This window comes from Numida meleagris, chromosome 2 (assembly GCF_002078875.1).
Source record: "Numida meleagris isolate 19003 breed g44 Domestic line chromosome 2, NumMel1.0, whole genome shotgun sequence".
Lineage (NCBI taxonomy): Eukaryota > Metazoa > Chordata > Aves > Galliformes > Numididae > Numida > Numida meleagris.
In genome coordinates this window covers 111,961,487-111,979,148 of record NC_034410.1, presented here as the reverse complement: position 1 = coordinate 111,979,148, position 17,662 = coordinate 111,961,487, and the positions used below count along the sequence as shown (strand labels likewise).

The 17,662-nt window shown below is 39.7% G+C and overlaps 1 protein-coding gene and 1 long non-coding RNA gene across 6 annotated transcripts in view; one reads left to right on the top strand and one right to left on the bottom strand.

Annotated features, from left to right (window-relative positions):
- LOC110394983 overlaps window positions 1-9,201 on the bottom strand; it is a 28,719-nt gene extending 19,518 nt beyond the window's left edge. The window contains exon 1 of one of the 2 annotated variants that reach the window (XR_002436082.1): window positions 9,132-9,201. This is a non-coding gene — a long non-coding RNA (uncharacterized LOC110394983). Of the gene's footprint in view, window positions 1-8,929; window positions 9,080-9,131 lie in introns of those variants that run through there. The other variant, XR_002436083.1, reaches the window with a different exon arrangement.
- ASPH (aspartate beta-hydroxylase) overlaps window positions 9,139-17,662 on the top strand; it is a 110,115-nt gene continuing 101,591 nt past the window's right edge. For all 4 annotated transcript variants that reach the window (XM_021389058.1, XM_021389057.1, XM_021389061.1 and 1 more), the window contains exon 1: window positions 9,139-9,510. In XM_021389058.1, the coding sequence (XP_021244733.1) occupies window positions 9,156-9,510 (355 nt within the window). In that variant the 5' untranslated portion in view covers window positions 9,139-9,155. The remainder of the gene's footprint in view (window positions 9,511-17,662) is intronic.

The following is a 17,662-nucleotide window of genomic DNA, read 5'->3' as shown; positions in this document are numbered from 1 at the left end:
AGGGGGATCGATTGTTTGTGAGGGTGGATAGTGATAGGACAAGGGAGAATGGTTTTAAGCTGAGACAGGGGAGATTTAGGTTAGATATTAGGAGGAAGTTTTTCACTCAGAGGGTGGTGACGCACTGGAACAGGTTGTCCAGGGGGGTTGTGGATGCCCCGTCCCTGGAGGCATTCAAGGCCAGACTGGACGTGGCTCTGGGCAGCCTGGTCTAGTGGTTGGCGACCCTGCACTTGGCAGGGGGGTTGAGACTCGATGATCTTTGAGGTCCTTTTCAACCCAAGCCATTCTATGATTCTATGATTCTATGATTCTAGTACAGTGCCATCAATCTAATATTCTCCTCAACTTCATTGAACATAAGCATGTCAGATGCCAATACATTCAATGACCCCAATACCGCCTTTAATATCCCAATATTTTCCTTTTCCAAGCAACCACCAACTCTCACCACAAGATCTCATTGGATACACCATGTCAGCTGACATATTAATCCTGGGTACAGGTGCGTTTTACATCTTTTCTTTGTTTTTACTACCTGTCCTTCCTATGCAAAGTAAGTTATCAGAGTTAAGAACTGTTTACTACTGTGTATTCTTCTGGTATCTACAACATGATGCCCACATATCAAGTTTTATAAAAATGTAATTATGAATAATTAAAACCATTTGGAAAAACATACTTGGACTTGATACAGGTTTGAGCAAATTAAACTACTTGGGTCGCAGTCATTCCCATAGCTACAGAAAATAAAATTACCTAATTCTGTTCTCATTGCCTTTCCTTGCCTACTCTTTCACTGCTTCCTCATCCACCCCTGCTCCATGCCAAAGTCCAAATATGTTTCCATCAAAAAAATATATTGCTCCAATCGTACCAGCATACACAGTATTTTAGGTTCACAGGCTGTTTTTCTACATTACCATTCATGTCATTTCATTACCCAGTCACGAGTAAAACAAACAGGTTCTTGAAATAAGATATCTTCTTTTCAACATTAGAATTAACACTTGACTAGTTTAGTTAATGTTTTGTGATAGGTGTTGTAGGTTCATATTACCATCTTCCTGTATATCTGCATTTAAATCTCACAGGGCAGTGTAATTGGGTCTTTACAGCATCACCTTCCACCTACTGGCAACAGATAATGGCACAAATGGCACAACAGCTTATTAGCTGATATCAGAAATTTAAAGTATGACTTCCCAAACTGAAGTCAGTGGAAATTTTACTATGAACAAATAACTGAATTTGCATTAAAGAAACATACAACAAAAACTTTGAGGAAAAAGCATAATAGAAAATACGTTTTTACACTAAAGGAAGATTTAATGGCAGTTTTCTTGTAAGACTTCACAGGAGAGTACATTCCAAAACAGCTAACACAATTTGAAGGCTACAAGACTATGGCCAGAGACTTCACAGACACAAATCAGTAAGGTTTTACCAGTTAAAGCTGGCATGATCCAGCTCCTTGTGACACAATCATAGAGCCATTACAGGAGCTACACTTAAAAATTTCATGTAGCAAGAAGATAATCAACACCACAAGCCAGATTCTGCCATTGCTCCATTGAGTTACTTCTCCGTGGTATTTCTGTAGAAGCTAAGAACTATACAAGCACACAGAAAGATGAGCTCCCCCAAAAGGGAACTCACACTGTCAAACAGCATGGAGGGCCACATATGCTCTAAGAAGAATTACTAAAAGCAAATGACAAACTTTTAATACAACTGATTCTTCGTATCTGTGAAACAGAAGACTTTTCATCGAGGATGACGCTGCACTTTCACAGCAAAGCAAAGTCTCTCTTCATTATCTACAGGAAACACAGCCATGACCACCACACCTACAAGATACCCAACTTGTCGGGTGAGTTATTGCTACTGCTACCCAGAAGGCACTTGCTTCTATCCGCCAGGTGGAATTGACAGCTGGCAGCTCAACATCCCACAAAGACCAGATATCCTCTAACAAACACACATCATCAGACTTCCTGTTCCCACTATCTCTGGCTCTCATTCCCCACCTCAGTTGTATTTTGGACTCAGCCTTTGCTCCTTCCCTGTTCAGATGGCCTAACACACAAACCTCTAATATTGCTGATATTTCACCACAGCAAATATGAATTATTCACAAACTGTCAAAAACATTGCAAGCCATTTGTTCACAGCTTTTGACAATGTCCTCTTAGGAAGTACTATTACACAGAATAACATTTTTATCAGGAAAAGTTGTCTGCTTTGCCTGCTTTTGCTGTGTCACATCAAGCAAAGGTAACCAAACATTTCTATGTCACAATTTATTCTCCAGATTACCAAATATATATTCCTGTCTCTCTCACTGAGGAGGGCAAGATTATTACTCCCTATATATATATCTACTGCTGTGCTTAAAGTTCAGTGTTTGCTTGACTTAGGTTGCACCCTAGCAAGAGGTAACATGTCTACTACTTTAAACAAATGAAGCAATTGCTCTTTCAGCTTGAAAAGCTTAGCAAGAAATTGGGTTTTACTTGTCAATAAGTGCAACCATGTAAAAATTGCATCAGCCCAGTGTAATTTTTTTCATAGAAGTTTCTGAAACTATGATAGTGAAATACACAGAAAAATTGACACACAAAACAAACAAAAACCACATAGAGATACCCACCATCAAAAATCTAAGGAGTACTTAAACAAACAGTAAGACAAGCCACTCTTTCAAGTGTTATGCTCCAGTGAGAGGAAAAGTGATACCTGTGGGAAATTGAAGCTGAGCTACCAGAAGCATACAGCTGGCAGAAAATGTTTATTGCTGAACATCTAAAAAACTCATAGCTTAAAAAAAAGATGTACTCAGATACCTTATTTATAGATATGCACAGCTAACCAGACAGAAAACATGCCAGAAAAGGTCATTATTTAGCTTAAAGAAGGATCAGAATACAGTGCCAACACCACTCAGGTCTGTCCATGTTCTATTCATATCATCAGGTTCCAAAGATAAATGGATGAAACATAAGGATTAATTCAACTCTGAAATTCACTTGAGTAATAAATGCAGTCGTGGGTGTGTCAAGATCCTATGATTAAGTTACAGTTCTTCAACTGCCATATATACTCCACTGAAAAATAAGAACACTTAGAGAGAAGTGAAAATAAAAATTACTTAATGAAAATATTAACCTTAAGTCTTATTTTTTCACCTTGCAAACTGAAGGAGTTAGTGACTGAATCCCAGGAAGTATAGTGCTATCTGAGATATCCAACTACCATATGGAGGTTCTTTTCTTTTGTTTACTCTTGTCCTTGACACAAGTCGACTCCAGAGGCTGGGAAAATCCCTCTGGCAGTGTGTGCCTGTGCTGTAGGATGTGCTGCCAGAATGACTTGCAAAGACATGGGCGTGAGTGAGTTCTGATCAGTTCTGCTATAGCAAAGCATGTAATTCTGAAGGGTATGCTACTCATCCTATTTATGGCCTTAGTCCCATCGTACAGCCAGACTGAAACCGCCTGCAAGGAATCTGTGAGCAAGCGCTCCGTACTGAAAAGACCTCTCATAGAGAAAGCTCTACTGTTTCCAGTTTGTACCTGTTTTTACCAGCAGTACCTACTACTCACCTATTTCCTGCAGTTGCTTTCAGTTTTTCAATTATTTTAAATACAGTTAAGCTTATCTACCTTGTTTATGGAAAGATGAAGTATATAAAAGCGTCTGAAAGCTGCAGTGCATTTTATATTTTAAATAAACGTGATAGGTATTTATTTATAACTGAAGATATGAAGTTCATTAGAGAGGATGTAGCTCTTTAATTTGCCAGCAGGTTGACTGATCAGCAAGTATGTACAGGCCGGCTATGCCAGAGCGTGCCAGCCACAGAGCTCTGCGCTAACCAGACAGCACATGTTATCTGAACATCCCATGAGGATCATCACAGCACTCAGCAGGAGCTGGGAGCCTACTGAGGCAGAGGTGGGAGAGGGATTTGAGAGGCAAAGGAAAGAAATATTCAGCAAATTAGACATCCTGTATTCTACTGCTCCCTGGATGTTTTGTTTTTCAATGTGCCAAATTCAATAGATGACTGTATTAGAAAATGTGAAGGTAAATCAAAGCAAAGTGGCATTTGGAGTAGGCAGCAATGGATGGTGGCTGGTTATAATTTTATAAGAATACTCTGGATCAATTCTGGAAAGCTGCTCAGTCGCTCACAGTAAGCAGGATCCAGCAGGATAACCTATTTATTAAGTGCACTGCTACTTCTGCTCAAATCTGCACATCCTTCAAGAATGATGCCCTACTTTATGAAAAACACATCTTTCCTTAAAAAGGCAGAAAACAAAAACACACAAAAAAACATCTCCAGAGCTTCAGATCAGCCTTTTTTTTTCCTCCTCCCACTGACATGATCCTTTCAATATCTCTGCTTCTCTACTTTAGCTGTAGCCTGTATAGCAGTTTTAGTAAACGTGATTGTAGGCTAGAAACAAATTTGATGCTTTGATGAACTCATTACTAAAAATATTAAGTCTCCAGAAAAAAAAAAAAAAAAAGCAGAAAGTACACTGGCAGTAAAGTATCTCCTCCTGTTTGTTATTTTTTTTTTTCTACTGGTTTCAGTAATAGGTATGATAGCACGTGCTGGTAATAATCAACTAACCTCCACCCTCCTGCTCCCATTGTAATAGGGATTTTATTTTTATCCAAGATTCTCTAATATTAATGCTGGTTTGTCCTAGTATTTACCTGCAGCCAGTCTGTGTTTTGCACTGAGTTAGATTTATCAATTGCTCACAATCCATTTGAAAAGTACTGCTTCTAGTTTAAGGCTATTTCAAGGCCAGTCTCTGATGATATTTTTGAAAATATATGCCATCGGTAACTGTCACAGGAACACAAAGAAACTTCTGCCCTGTTCTTCTCAGCTTCTCATGCTGCAGGAGTAAAATCCACGCATTCCTATGCCGGTATATAGTGACAAGACAGAAGGCCTCAATTAAATTTCAAATAGCCTTCACAGTTTACCTCAAATCTAATCAACAGATGCAAAAACTTGTTCTGAGAAATCTGCTACATTCTCAGCTGTAATTATACTCACAGGGATCGATTTAGATGAATTAGACCTGGCAAAATCTGCAGGAAGACCCTCAAAAGCCAGGCAAGACTGTAATAAATTCCCGACTGTCAAGACACAGCGCTGACCCAAAAGTCAAATTCAGTTTTTGTTACTCATTGTGAGGGGCAATGCTTTTTTTTTTTCTGAGAGCAAGAGCAGGCTTTTGACTCAGACTTAAAAAGGTCTGCACTTCACCTTACCAAGTTTAAAACAAACTTTGCTTCAACTTCAGCTTTGCTTGAACTAGACATGTTTCACCTGGCTTAACTTCCTGTATTCTGGATAATTATATCCTTCCAAATTGCTCTTCAGTGAAAAGCCACATTGCATTTGTCACAGAACATTTTCTAAATAGTGACAAAGTTATGTAAGAATGCACAAATCTATGAATAGGTAGGTGTCTTCTATGATACAAAAAATATTTTAAAAAAAGAGAGAAAATGCCTCCTTGAGAATTACCAACTTAAATATACCTTCCTTTGCTTACAGGTTTACCTGGTGGAAGACCACCCCAATCAGTGTAGTTTTTTATGCTCAGATAACTCAGACACTCTATTTTCTCCTTCTTCCCCCTCTTCCCAAAACTTCTGTCTCTAGATCTCTATAAGAGGTTAGTGAATACTGGTAGACAAATACAGAGAGGTGAGGTGGATGTTGGTTCTCTGCCTTTCCTGTAACTACATTAGATCAGCAGTTCAAGACTTAACATGACATACAAGAAAACAAAACACCAAAACTTGTGCATCACTCTCTTTGATCTAAAAGTCTGCTGGCAGAAACATCAATTGACTAGCAAGGTGCTCAGTTAACTTACTATTTGGGAAAAAATTACCATCTGGCCAATCAAAAACCTTAAAATTCTAAATCCAATGTTTTCTATCAAAAATCTTAGACTGTATCAGGGAATTTTTAACATATTAATTTTTAGCACATCCTGAGAATTCCCTATCTTGAAAATTCTCCAGCTCTTTATACTGTAGTGCATTGTCATAAATTCATATTTTTCCTCTAGTTGGAAAATTGCCTTTCCCTTAATGATGAAATGAAACTTATCTATTTATGAGAAATATACACAGTTCAGTGGATAACTGTAACTCAGTTTGAATGGAAAACATTTGAATAAAATAGCTCAGGATCACCAACAGAATAAAGGCATGTTATCTAAGCCTTCAATTAATCTCTTTTTACTTTTTTTTTTTCCATAAAAACACATAATGGCCTTGTAGAAGAATAACAGATGACTGTATGATAGATTCAGGGGTTTCTATAAGAATTTGATAGAAATCACAAACGAAAATAAAATGATCAACAGAGCACACAAGTTAAAATCAGCAAAACACAGCAGCAAGTCTGGCACAGGCGATGGCCAATTTAACTTTTTTTTTCTCCAGCTATAAGAACTGGAAAATGCTGGGGTAAATTAACGTTTGCTTTAAGCAGGTGTCACTCATTTTTTTTCTTATTAATCATGCCTCTCTCATTTAGCATCTCTTCTCCCCTGCTACAGGCCATTGTATATTTCTGCTTCTTTAAGAAATTAGGAAGTTAGAGATGGAATCTTCTTCTTATGTAATTACCTCATTGCTGCTTCTGCTTATCACCTTGGATGTGTTTCTCTCCATCAAATTGCAGAGTCACTGTTCTGTTGAAGGAACCAGGCCTCAAAACAGCTGTGACAGCATTAATTCAGAAGTATTTATGGAAACTAAATGCAAAATAAAAACTATACCATAATTTATGTTATGCAGAATAACTTAAATTTAGTTTATTTGTAGTCTCAATTAGCAGTCAGTTAAGACATTTTGGATTTGAGGCAGATGTGATTCTTGCCAGCAGGGAGGATTTTTTTATCTTGTGCTTTAAATGATCCAATTGGAGAGACTCCGACTGACTGCAGTTATCTTTATTACTTAACTTCTGGTTTTATTCTAATTCTTTTTTTCTCTGGCTTTTTCTTTTCTTTTGCAGATCACTTTACCTTTGCTTTATAAACTTCCTCATTGTTACATTGTTTTAGTGTCTTGTTTTATTTCCTCCTACAAATACAATATTTATCTTCCTGTGGATGACTGTATTCTATCACCATCTACCAAATATTTAGCTTTTAAAGAAATAAGCAGATTAAAAACTGAGACAAGCCAGATCCACACAGATTCACATAGATGCATTCAGTTTGCTTTTCCCTCCATTATGTTTTCTAAAACGACACTTAAGACTTCACCTGTTACATTTCAACGTAGAAACAGAAGGGATTATCATATTATTTCTTGCAACTGTCACCCCAACAAATTCAAATCAAGATAAGCATTTCTGTCTCAAGCATAAGTCACACAAAGCTGTCCCAAGCATCTCCATCAGCAAAATATGGATCACATGCTTACACAATAGGGAAAACAGCCTTAATGCTTTCTGCTAACTTGATCTGAAAGGCTGTTTATTCCACAGCCACACTTGATGATCAGATTTAAAGTATGCAATCAGAATTAGGCAGGAATATAAGGAAAGTTTCTCTTATCTCAGCAAGACAGCATCCCCTCATATCTTCTTCGTTTGTTTAAAGTCATCTGTGCATTGGAAAGAAAAAGGCTTTCTGATGCTACAGGAAATCATTAGAAACCTTTGAACCACAAAGTGATGCAGAATGCCAGTGATCAGAACAAAGATATGACACAATTCTAAGTAGTTGAACCTCTGTCTGTATGCTTTACTTCTTCAAGAGCCTACTTGGATGGAGGAGGGCACAAGCAGGCACCGAATACACCAGAACCTAAACGCTGGCACCTGCGTACCACTGAAAACAGAAGTAAGAATTTTACCGTCTATTTACAGTCAACAGTTTGTTCCACAGTAAATAACTCACCCAGCTGCTCACACATTCTTCATATCTCTTAACAGAATGCCACTTCCTATAGCACAGCTCCAGGAAGCTGCATCCCACATCAGTCACAGGAAACTGCCTTCTTATTTGGTAGTAACCATCATATGCAAGAATACAGTCATGCAAGCAATTTTTTTTTTCCTATTAGTGTTACATTTTTAAATAAGCACAGTTACAAATTGTCAATTTCCAACTGCTATCTTTAGCATGATTTTTTCCTTGCATTGTACGTTGCCATTTGTTGGAATGTTAATTATTGAACCCAATAGTATTTCTGTGACAAACTGTATGCGTTAGGGAGCTCTGTCTGCTCCTCTTTAGCAACTTCTGAGCTTGTTTGCCAGTTCCAGCCTTGTTAGACGAAAGGAACACATCTGGACAACATCAGCTCCTTACACACAGAGTGAAAAACAAGGTTTTGGTAGATAACATGAGAAAATGACACCAAGGAACAGGCTTCATCTTGGCTCGCAGGACACTTGCTTTTACCTTTACTCCTAAAGGACCACATTGGCATCCTGCCATAGAATGAAGACTGTAAGTTCAACCTCATGGAAAACAACCGATTAATGCTGCTCATTGATTTATTATTTGTCTAGGTCCATTGCATCACTCAGTTCAAAGACCAGCACCAACCTTCGCTTCACGAAGAACCTTCTCTCTCCAGACTCTTGTTTTCAAAGGCTCTAATTTCCAAAACCACCTATTTTAACCTAAAACACTGTGTTTACACTCAGGACTCAAAGTTGAGTTTGCTTTCATTTCAGGTGTAATTTACCATTACACCAAACCACTATTTAAGTGCGCCTCAACCCAAACCACTGAGTAACAAGAAACAGCCTGAATTTCTGCGGAAAAAAAGGCTCGTTTACTACAGACAGAAATGCTCTAAAGGCTTAGAAACCTGTTCGAGAAGTCACTAGTGGATGCAACGCGCCAAACTGCTTTACCTGGTGAGTGGAAGAGGTGCTACCCACATGCTTAACCACTTAACAATTCGGGCATTTAACAGCCATCAGGCTGGGATACAAACACCTGAAGAAAGCAGAGCACGGCACTTTCACACTGAAGCCTAGCAGCAGACCCCCCCCCAACCACCACAGTCCCGCAGAGGAAGACCCCGCCCCCAGCTCCGCGCGCTCCCAGCGAAACCTCGCGAGAGGCCGCCCCGCTTCCATGTTGCCACGTTCAAAGCCGCCGGCGACGGGGAGCGTGGCGGACACGCGCAGCCCGCACGCAACCGCTGCGCCCGCCCTCTCCGCCTCGCAGCCAATCGGCGCAGAGAGAGGTCACACCCCGTCGCTCTGCGCGCTCTGCCATTGGCTGGAGGCTGCGGGCGGGAGGGGAGGGGGCGTGCCTGGCGCTTGGCTGCGGTGGCAGCCGGCGCTCCCGCACGCAGCGCTCGGACGGCGGCGGCTCCTGACTCATTCCTGCTGTAGCCCCGCCCCGCGCTACCTGACAGGAGGCGCCATGGCCTCCCGCAAGGGCTCTAAGGGCACCGGCGGCACTCCCGGCTCCGGCTCCAAGCGAGGTGAGCGGGGCTGCGTCGTCTGGAGGGGGTGCGCTGGTGTGGGGGGAGGTAGGGAGAGAGGGGCGGGGGTCCGCCGCTCCGTCTCTGCCTTCTCCTGCTCAGGAGTTCAGGCGGAGGCGAAACGTGGCCTAGGCGGCTCCGGAGTGGTCCCCCGAAGGGGTCAGGGCCGGTCTAAGGCGTCGATGGTCCTCTTGCAGTGTCCTGGAGTGGAGCCGAGGTGCCCGGTGGGGGATTGCGGTGGTGCGTGCGGTCGTCTGCGTGTGTTCGGAACCTCTTCTTCCACTGCTGCACCCAGAAGCAGCGGTCTGGGTGTGCTGGATCTGTTACAGATGTAGCAGCTGACCTGATGTCTCTACCGAGTGCAGGAGGGTACAGGAGTCACGCTGGAAACGTGCAAGCAGAAGGCGTTTCGGAGAGAGCTGCCCCTCCAGCAGTGCCACCCCAAATCTCAGTTAATAAACCACTCTGCGTTGTGTTGGTGGTTTAGGTAGGGAAAGCCTCTTGTGCACGAGGTTCTTTCAGCACAGCAGATGGTGCCTGAATGAGGAGAAGGAGGTCTGCTTCCAGAGGCACTGTGTGCTGCAGCAGGTAGGGGAGGTGCTCCTCCCAAAGGTTTGAGCACTGTCACTTGGTCCTGAGCTTGGCATGCATGGAGCCCTGGTGATGGATGGGGTGTGATGAAGATGGTGCTGAAGCAATCTCTGCTCTTTCTCCTTGAGTATAACAATAACACAGAGAACAGTATTCATTAGGGGATGAACCATATAGGATTAGCTTATCTATCACGTGGTGGATTGAGGGAAAAAGATTTCAAGTACTGTTTAGGCACGAAAGAGATGATATATGGTGATTACTGAAGTGGGTGGTTGCTTTTTGTTTAATCCTTTTTCAATTCCTGGCATAGGCAATAGGCTGTGTCATTCATTTTTTCCTTGGAGTGGGGCTACTCGTTGGTCATCTGCAGCACTAAGCAAGCTGAAAACAGATTTCCAATGATAATGTGTAAAGAACATACATCTCTTGTACAATTTTGAATACTACAGAGACTCAAGCGGTTCGGTTACTATTTTAAATATTGCTTTAAAGGTTGGATGATGTTTTCAAAACAGTTTGATCAGGAAATTAAATAAGTATCAAAGCATTCTGTAGGTTTTTATTTTCAGACTGAGTGAAATCATATTTTTTTTAATTACAAGCTTTCTGGTTTGTGTAATTGCACAGGGAAATCTTTATTTACTGTTGTCAGTGAGGGGTGTAGCACTATGAGTAATGTGTTAGGCATGGCCCCAAGATGAAGCCTCTTAAATTTAGACAAATCTTTTGCTAGTTTCAGCTACTACTAGATAAAATCTTTTCGATAAGAGTAGAAATCGAGGCTTGAGGCTGATGCCATTTTCATAAGTGGAGCTGCAGAAAGAGGTGATGGATGGTGACTCCCAGGTGAATACGAGACCACTGAGAGGAGCAGAATCTTTACAGCGGGCTCTGAGCATTCTGTACTTTTGAGCTGATTGATAACTGAGACTGTGAGGCATGGAAACCTCAACCTTGAGGCAATTCTGTAGTATTCACTTTCACAACAGCTTGTGGGTGAGGACGCGGCTCTTTGCCATGGTATTGCTCGTAGCTCTGTAACCACTGAGTTTACAGCGCATCTTGAAATCTGTGCAATGACTGAATATGAATGCAGTGATCAGCTTGGAGGTTTCCGCATTAGGAAGTGTCAGTAATGTTACAGGTAGATTAGGACTGAAACACTATTAACTGAAGTGTTCCTATACCTGTGTTAAGTTTCATTAACTTCCCTCTAGCTCATGTTGCTTAGGTTGTGGCAGCTGGCAGCTAAAATGTAAGAACTGTATATTCTTTGGAGGAAATTTAATCTTTGTGAGTGCAACAGAGCTCTAGTGGGAGACTAGTTCTCTTGTAAGTTAGACACTGTACAAAAAACACATTTCTGACACAAAGCATTACCTGCTTCTGTAGGTAATTGCATTATTATTTTCTTGACACATTAAAAACCAACTTCCTGCCTCTGTAAGTTCTCTGACTCTAAGCTGTCACAGCCTCAGAACTCTGCTGTTACTTTGAGATATTTCTTTAATCTCTATAGCAGCAATTGAGATGACCTTTGGCCATACCCTACTTTTCTTTGCAAGGTCCCAGAAGATGTTTGATTTTTACTTCTCCTTTTTTTAACTCTGTAGGGTCCTTATATTTCCAAATGCAAATCTGTTGCCAAGCATTTAACTCCTTTTATTCGTCTTGTGGACCTCTGAAAGTCCAAAGTCCATTAATCTAGTCCTTTCGTTGCTTTCTGGGTATTTTTTCACCTGTTTGTTTGTTTTCAGTTGACATGATGTCATTATCCAAATGCAATTCTGTGTTAATATTAAAGATAACTGTGCATATTGATTTGCATGAACTTTCACATTTTATTTAATCTCTGTTCCAAAGACTGCTTTATAGTGTACTTTCTCTGTGTGGGACACTTTCTTAGTGTTTTAATTTATCTGAAGAGCACAGAAAATTCATCAGCTAAACAGATCGCGCTTCTTTTTTTTTTCTGCTCAAGTTGCTTTGATGTCTCTTTTGGCCATTAAGCTTCATATCATTTCTTCTGAAAGTTTAAGTGGATTTTTCAGTTCAGCACTGTCATCTTTTAGGTCTATCTGTACAAAACTTTCAGTATGCTGCTAGCTATGGAAAGGTACAGTGACAGACTGTGGACATCATTCTGCAATGAAAAATAATCAATGTGCACACAGTACACGACTCGTTTGTCTGTACTGGCTGATATTTGGATTTCTTGTCTTTTATGAATTTGCATTTTAAAATTGATACCCAGGTGTACCAGCACTCACATGAAAATAAACACAGCCTGATGCCTTCCCTGTATCTGTGTTTTTTTCCCTTGAGGAATTGTGGAATATAACTCATCCTGCCTTTTGAGATGCTGCCGCATGATAAGGACATTAAGAAAAGTTCTGCCTCTTCTGATCCAGCGTAGGTGGAAATCTCAGACTTGCTTTGTGTTGTCTAACGTATATTAGCTGTATGCAGTAAGTCACTGTGGGATAAAAACTATTTGTTGTGCTTCAAATATGGAGGAGCTTAGTGCTCTACATCCATAAAGATACCTGTGTTCATCTATTATTCTCAGCATTTCCTTAAGAGTTTACATGGCATAATAGTAGAGGTAACTTTTTTTAATAGCGTCTGGAGACAGAGCTTCTTTAAAATGATGAGTGGAGAACTAAAGTATCACTAACGATATCAGAGGCATGACAAGCTGAAGTGTATTTTCTCAGTTTTCAGCAGTCACTTTGAGAATGCACCTGTAAGTTTCCTGTCAGAGCTGGTAATGAGACTAGACTGACAGTCCGGGCTGAGAGTTGAATCTGTACTTTGAACTCCTCCATGGATGGGACATCTGCAACTTCTCTGGATAACCCATTCCAGTGCCTCATCACCCCCTGAGTATATTTCCACCTAACATCTAACCTAGATCTCCCCTCTTTCAGTTTAAAGTCCCTTGTACTATCACTTCAGTTTCCTTCTCGTCCTATCACTGTCAGTGTCAAAAGTTGGTCTTCCTCTTGTTTATAAGCTTTCTCTAAATACTGGAATGCTGCAATGAGGTCTCTCCGGGTCCTTCACTTCTCCAGGCTGAACAAGCCCAGTTCCCCTCCCTCAGCCTGTCTTTGTAGGAGAGGTGCTCTAGCCCTCTGATCATCTTGGTGGCCCTCCTTTGGAGCCACTCCAACAGCTCCACATCCCTGTGTACTGGGGGCTCCAGGCCTGGATGCAGTACTCCAGCTGGGGCCTCATGAGGGCAGAGAAGAGAGGGACAATCACCTCCCTGTCCCTGCTGGTCACCCCTCTTCTGATGCTGCCCCGGGTTCTGCTGGCCTTATGGGCTGTAAGAGCACAATGCTGGCTCATGTCCAGATTTTTGTCTGTCGGGACTCCAAAGTCCTTCTCAGCAGGGCTGCTCTCAATGACTTCTTCTCCCAGACTGTTCTCATATCTGAGGTTGCCTCAGCCCAAGTGCAGCACCTTGCACTTGGACCTAAACATGGAAGGTGAGCAGCCTGGCTTGACATGCTGAAGTGATGGCTGGATAATTAAGGACTTAAGTAAAGACAACAACATTTACTAGCAGTAAAAGGCGTGTGTGTTAAAATCATCTTTAATTATGAAGTGGTGAGACTTCAATATTGCTGTTTTTTGAAACTGAAAATGCTTTATGGATAACTTTTATGAAACAGCAACAAAAAACAACTGAACCATTCCTTTTCAGCTGGACCCTTTCTGAATCGCTTTCAAAACATGTAAACAGTGTTCCTGGGCTAATTCTTACATTGAATTCTTCATTGTAGAGAACATGTGCAGTGAACTGAATTTCGCCAAGAGGTTCTTTCCTGCTGAAGATCACAAACTGGTAATCTGTGTGACAGCCTGAAGCAATATTTTTTTTAACCGCATTCTACAGACTAGCTCTTTGCATGGAAAGGTTTTGAGATATGCTTTGAAGTGCAAATCATAACTAATAACATTATGTCTTTAAACACACTGTAAATGAAGTATGCAGGTATTTGTGTACCAAGTTTGAACAGACTGTAGTGTGTGTGGTTCAGCTTTGTTAGAATTTCTTAAATGAAACAAGCTTTCGTATCTCCTTCATATGCGACTGCAATTGTACTATGCATGTGCTTACCCACTATAACAAATGCTACCAAGTTGTTTGAAGACTTCATGTATAAAAACATAAAAAGTTACAGGTTTTATAACTATTGAGTAGTGGTTTCCTTATTTTGTAATTTTAATTCCTGAGGTTCTGATTCATTTGTAATAAACAATTACTAATGTAAAATTTCTCACTTTATCTCTTTTTACCGTAGTGTGTGTTTGTTTTTTGGTGTTTTTTTTTTTTTGAAGGGAGGGCTTTTTATTTTTACTAAAGGTTGCTCAGTTAATGGCTTGTAACTGTGAAACAAATTCTTTCCATAAGTGAAGGAAAGAGTTACATCTTCTTAAGCAAGGAAGTTTTGAAAAGATCATTGCTCCTGCAACTGATATGTTCTGATAATATTGTTTTAAAACTACTTATACACACAAAATTCTGACTGTAGGCATGAGGCACCTACTAATTTTTTTGAACTCTGTAGGAATTGCAGATGTATTGCACCTCTATGAAGCTACATCTAATTAAATAATTTTTGAATCAGACTTTAAACTTTGCTAAATTTCAGGCATTAAAAATGATTTTAAAATGTGTTCCCCCTCCCATGAAACAGTGCATAGCAGAATTGTAGATTGTAGGCTGGCAACTCGAGTTTTATTGGGTTATATTTAAAACTCCTTCAAATTATGGAAAAAATAATTGAGAGAAAACTACATCATCTGGTTTCTTTCCTTTGTGCCTTAACTGGGACTCATTGCTAAAACAAATTGATATGACCCACATTACAGAAGAGGAAAATGGAACAAGGGAAAAAAAGAAACTAAAATTAATACCAGCGTGCTGTATGCAAAGTTGAGAAGTTTCAACTTTATGTAATAGAAACTTTATGTAATAGAAGCCTTTTTTAAAGGTCACAGCCAGCAGAATTTGTATATTTGGGGCTTAAATACTCCTTGCATTTTCTTCGTGTTACCTTTCCTGAACTCTGCTCTGGCCTAAATATAACCAAATATGTGATTAACCTAGTAATTATATAGGAATATTGGTTACATTGTATACATGTATATCTTTGTTGCTTCTATTTGAGTGATCCAATCTTCCTATCTCCAAATTTTCTACAGGAGAGAGAGCCAATTGATCAAAATACTAAAAATCTTTAATTCTGCTTTTAATTGTACTGATGGCCTAATTTTGTCTCCTCATCAGTGTTATAAATACAGATCAGGTATGTGGAACCTGTACTGAGACATGTTACAATTTCTTTTGAAGCTTGTAGTTGAATTGTGTGTTAAATGCAAACTTTAGAAGTTGGCTTGAAAGAGGAGGAGAGAAAAGGAAGGTTGAATCAAGTAAGTTTACAAGTGAAAAGTTCTAAGTTCAGTTTCGGACATACGTTCTGTGTTTGTATTCATATGGAAACAAAATTTGAGAAAATCACTGAAGCGTTTTAGAAAAATACCGTTGAGTGTAGGAAGGTTTACTTTTCTATTCAAATATATATAGATGGGGTAAATAGATCATAAAATATTTGTTTTGTCTTTTGTAGTATTTTTTTTTTTCCTGAATTGCTGATTCTCTTAGACTGTCATTCTACTGTTAAGAACTGTGGGGAAAAGCTTTAAAAGAAGTATTCATTATAAAACTTGATTCAAGTTGTGAGCAGTGTCATTACTAGTTACTTTAGCAGGATGCAGGGATGCACATCTGTGTAATAAATTTTAGTTGGAGAACTATTCTAAAGTGTCTTCTGAATGTTAGAGAGGAAAAACAAAAGAAAACATGGCTTGGACTAAAATTGTCTAGCTTTTGACATTGATTGGCTTTCTAGAACTTTTAGAGAAGAACAGGCTTCAGGATTTTTTCTTATTAGCGCACATCTCTGTATTCGTTTTTACCTCCTCTGACTTCAGCAGTCACACTTGGTTAAACAAAACTCCAGAGAAAAGTTGCTAACCACAGCAGCTCTCTATGGTGGCAAACAGCTGGGCTCCCCAAATCTCAGTGAAAAGTGGAGGGATAGTGCTGCAAGTAGAACTCACTGTTGTGCTATATTTTCAAAAAGTACCTTTGAGAAGTTAGAACAAAACTGTAAAAGCTTATAGGACACAATTAGTAATTGAGTTTCTTGTATTAAATTTGTGTCTGTTTTCTTCTTGGAAAGAAAATCTGCAGTTACTTAAAAAAACAAGCAAAACAAAAAAACAAACCTAAACCCTTCTTATTATTTCATATGTTTCTCCTATGAGTAGATTTCTTTCTCAATAAATTTTGCTTTTTGAGTTGCGTCTGCCTAAGAAGAAATTATTTAAACTGAAAACAATCAGAATTTATTCACTACTTATAGTAAAGATCATAGAGTGGTTTGGGTTGGAACAACAAACAACCCCCTGCTTTAAGCAGGGACATATCCCTCTAGACCAGGTTGCTCAAAGCCCCATCCAGCCTGGCCTTGAACGCCTCCAGAGAGAGGGTATTCACAGCCTCTCTGGGCGATGTGTTCTACTGTCTCACCACCCTCACAGTAAAGAATTTCTTCATAATATCTAGGCAAAATTTACCCTCTTATAGTTTAAAGCCATTTCCTCTTGTCCTATTGCTACATGCCCTTCTAAAAAGTCCCTCCCTAGCTTTCCTGTAGGCCCCGTTCAGGTACTGGAAGGCTGCTATAAGGTCCCACTAGAGCTTTCTCTGCTCTAGACTGAAGAGCCCCAGCTCTCTCAGCCTGTCCTTGTAGGGGAGGTGCTCCAGCCCAAGATAAATATAACTAAATGATATTAATAAAAACTAGGAACGAGGCTTGACTTTAATCAGGCTGATAATGGTCAAAGTCTTGTTTCATATTTGATTATTTTTTTCTGAAGATTAGTTAATTTTCATTCCTTAAAAACAAATTGTCTTAGCTTGCAACTCTTCTAAATAACTCTTCTAAATATTGTGGGACTTCCTGTGAACCATAAAAGTGACTGAAGACATAAAAATGGCAAACTATAACAGTTTCACGTTCAGAAATGGCCTGACTTTTAAGAAATACTGACCATCTTGTATTTGAAATTTCTTCATTAGGTTCTTTTAGTCTATTCTTGCACTTTATTTTTATTTTTATTTTTTTTTTACTTTTTGCACAGCTTTGATTTCTTCTTTTAACTAGGCTCAGCTTTTCAGTCAAGATCTTCAGTTGGGTGTTTGGGAAAACACGTGATCCACTTTGAGTTTGATTTTGTAGTTGCTATTACAGTAATAACAAATCACACCTATCACTTATGCTTAACTGTGGTTTCCTTTCTTTAATTTCTCTTTTTGTATTCTTCCAGTTTACGCTAGTCTGGATGCCCTGTCTTTCTCCAGCTGTGTTAATTTCTACACTTGTATACAGAGTGGATATAGAGCATACAGATAATGAATGTCCCTATACTTTTGAACAGCAGTACCTTCTTCATGTGCATGGAGAAGTAAAAGTGTAGATAC